Below are 3,216 nucleotides of genomic sequence, written 5' to 3'. Positions count from 1 at the left end.
TGGGAGGCCGAGACGGGCGGTTCACGAGGTCAGGAGATCGAGACCATCCTGGCTAACATGGTGAAACCCCGTCTCTACTAAAAAATACAAAAAGCTAGCCGGGCGAGGTGGCGGGTACCTGTAGTCCCAGCTACTCGGGAGGCTGAGGCAGGAGAATGGTGGGAACCCAGGAGGCGGAGCTTGCAGTGAGCTGAGATCCGGCCACTGCAGTCCAGCCTGGGCGACAGAGCGAGACTCCGTCTCAAAAAAAAAAAAAAAGCGTTGCAGAATGCTGCCTGTGGATCACGTGGTGCTTGGGTACCTGGTGGTTGTGTGTGTGCGTGAGGGGGGCGAGCCTGTGGCCGGTGGGCTGTGGACCTGTGTCCTACGCCCCTGCCCACGTGCCTTGCTGTGGCCCCCTCCCTCCCTGGTCAGTCCTTCGTGAAGGACTACATGATCACCATCACCCGGCTGCTGCTAGGCCTGGACACCACGCCGGGATCGGGGTACCTCTGCGCCGTAAGTGCCCCCGGCCGGGTCGGGCCAGGCTGGGGTGTGCTGGGCTGTCCCGAGTGGGTGGATGGGCACCCGCCCCCGATTCACAGTGGCCAGGAGGCTCTGGGTGCTGCCCCCTGCCCCAGCCGACTCAGAGATCCTGCCCTGCAGATGAAAATCACGGAGGACGACCTGTGGATCCGCACGTACGGCCGCCTCTTCCAGAAGCTCTGCTCCTCCAGCGCCGAGATCCCCATCGGCATCTACCGGACGGAGAGCCACGTCTTCTCCACCTCGGAGGTTCTGGGGCAGCCCCTGTCCTGTGTGACCCACGCCATCCCCACCTTCCGGGGGCTGGGACCGTGGCAGCCCCGATGTCCTGTGTGACCCACGCCATCCTCACCTTCAGTGTCAGGAACTAGATCAGCTTTGCCACTGCCGGCAGCTCTTTCCGTCTGGTCCGTGTGCCCACATGCAGTGCTTCCAGCTGGAGCAGCCATGTCCCCTACTGGGGGCAGAGAGGCTCAGGGGAGGCTTGAGGAAGAAGATGGGCAGCCCCTGTGCTGCAGCCCACACAGCGGTGGGCACCGTGCCTGCCAGCCCTAAGCGTGTTCCATGCAGACTTCAGGCTGAGGTGGCGTGGGGGGCAGGGGCACGCCCACAGGTCCCAGACTCTGCCTATTTCCTTTGCAGCCACACGACCTCAGAGCCCAGGTAAGTGCCCACTCTGCGCCCACACAGCCCCTGCCGAACACCAGAGCATCGCAGCCTCACGTGGAGAAGCCTGCCAGGCCCCACCCACCCACCTGCCCCCCCCCAACAGGGCCCTGGGGAAGCCGAGGCGGGAGTGGGTCCCGCAGATGTGTCGGCCCCAGCATGGCTCAGAGAAGGCTCTTGACAGTCACTCCCTCCTGCACTGGTGGGGAAACTGAGACCTGGGGGAGTAGCCTGTGAGTTTGGACACCAGTTGCACCCCCACCCCTCCCAGGCCCAGCCCTGGCTCCCCGAGGCCCCACCAAGGCAGGCAGCCCCCATTCCCCTCTGACCTGACCATCCAGCCCCCAGCCTCCCAGGCCTTTCTGAAGGTGCCGCCCAGGTAGTGGGGGAGGCCCCTGCCTCTTCCCAGCACCCCACACCCCACAGGCCCTGGCCGGTTCGGGGCCTCCAAAGGGTGTGTTTGCAAGAGAGACCAGGGCCCATCTGCAGATGGAGAAACTGACACACAGAGGGGTGACCCCCCAAGGCAAGGCCAGGATGTGCTGGGGTCCAGATGGGTCCCCAGCCGGACCCACAGAAAGAAGGGCCCAGAGAGGTGAAGGGAGCTGCCCTCAGTAGCCTGGCGAATCCCTTGACCAGGCCCGGGCAGGGTGGGTGGCCCGGCAGTGTGAGCTCAGAAGGAAACCTCGGACCAGGCACGTTCTTTCCAGAGGCGGGAGGCACATGCACCCTGGGGTCTGTCCTCGTCCTCTTCCCTGACACCCCCAGCCGCTCCCACGCGGGCCCCAAGCCCCAGAACCCACACCTCCTCCTAAGCCCCTGCCCCAAAGCCCATGCCCCTCCCAGCAGCCTCACCCCTCCCTGCCCTACCCAGTCCCAGATCTCGGTGAACATGGAGGACTGTGAGGACACACGGGAAGCGAGGGGGCCCTGGGGCTCGCGCGCCGGCACTGGAGGCAGCTCCCACGGCCGCCACACGGGCGGCAGTGACCCCGCGGAGCACCGGCTGCTGCGGCGTAAGAGTCTGCAGTGGGCCCGGAGGCTGAGCCGCAAGGGACCCAAGCAGGCAGGCCGGGCGGCTGCCGCGGAGTGGATCAGCCAGCAGCGCCTCAGCCTGTACCGGCGCTCTGAGCGCCAGGAGCTCTCCGAGCTGGTGAAGAACCGCATGAAACACCTGGGCCTGCCCACCACCGGCTACGGTAAGGGCGCCTGGCGTGGGTGGGGGCAGGACGGACAGACTGGGCCAGGGTCGGACCACAGCCAGGAACAGTTGGCCACGGCATCCCGGGGCCTGGGCCATCCTGTCTGTCGTCCGTCTGTCTGTCAGCCTTTCTGGCCACGTGCTGCCTGCCCCTACTGTGGGGTCAGCTGTGGGCACCACCACCACAGCCCAGCAGAGGTCCTGTGCAGAGGAGGGTGGAGGAGGGGAGTGGCCATGGCCCACCCTGGTGCTGAGCCCCACAGGGAGGCGCTCGCTCCCACTGCCCTGAGGCCTGTTTCCCTCTCTGCCAAATTAGAGACAGGAGTTGGCTGAACCCTGCGGCCAGGGGAGGCAGCTGCGGGGTGGAGAGGGCCAGGCTGGGCTCCCCGAGTCAAGGGCGTCTGTTAGCGATGGGCCAGTAGGCTGCAGCTAGTCCTGCTGGATGGCGGATACCCAGGGCCCCTGAGTTCTCGCAGAAGAAAAGACTGTGTTGGGGACCCCCTCCCGGAGCCCCCAGCCCTCCTAGCAGCCAGGGTAGGGGGGACCTTGTCTTTGGGGGGGATGACTGGGGGAACAGCACATACCAGGACACATCTCTGTCCACCGTGGGTCTGCTGCCACTCCCACGGCACAGCCCCTCCTGCGGTCCAGGGAGCCCGGTGTCCGTCTTCAGCAACAGATCCGCACAACCCCGTCTCTCTGTGCCTTGTGGTGGGAAATGTGCTTGGGCTTGGGGGCCCTACATGCCTTGCCTGGCAAGGAGAGACGCTCATCCCTTCCCTCCCTCCTTCCCTCCCTCTAGAGACGCTCATCCCGTCCCTCCC

At 65.8% G+C, this 3,216-nt stretch overlaps 1 protein-coding gene across 6 annotated transcripts in view; it reads left to right on the top strand.

The window, feature by feature from the left end:
* The window catches only part of KCNT1 (potassium sodium-activated channel subfamily T member 1), a 98,907-nt gene that overhangs the window by 89,839 nt on the left and 5,852 nt on the right, over positions 1-3,216 (top strand). For 4 of the 6 annotated variants that reach the window (XM_023227730.2, XM_023227728.1, XM_023227734.1 and 1 more), the window contains 4 exons: positions 415-498; positions 646-774; positions 1,168-1,188; positions 2,066-2,390. In XM_023227730.2, the coding sequence (XP_023083498.1) occupies positions 415-498; positions 646-774; positions 1,168-1,188; positions 2,066-2,390 (559 nt within the window). The remainder of the gene's footprint in view (positions 1-414; positions 499-645; positions 775-1,167; positions 1,189-2,065; positions 2,391-3,216) is intronic. The other 2 variants (XM_023227733.1, XM_023227732.1) reach the window with 1 other exon arrangement.

The sequence above is a fragment of the Piliocolobus tephrosceles genome, chromosome 14 (genome assembly GCF_002776525.5).
Source record: "Piliocolobus tephrosceles isolate RC106 chromosome 14, ASM277652v3, whole genome shotgun sequence".
Lineage (NCBI taxonomy): Eukaryota > Metazoa > Chordata > Mammalia > Primates > Cercopithecidae > Piliocolobus > Piliocolobus tephrosceles.
Note: the sequence above shows the minus strand (reverse complement) of the source record. Positions and strands in the feature narration are given on the sequence as shown.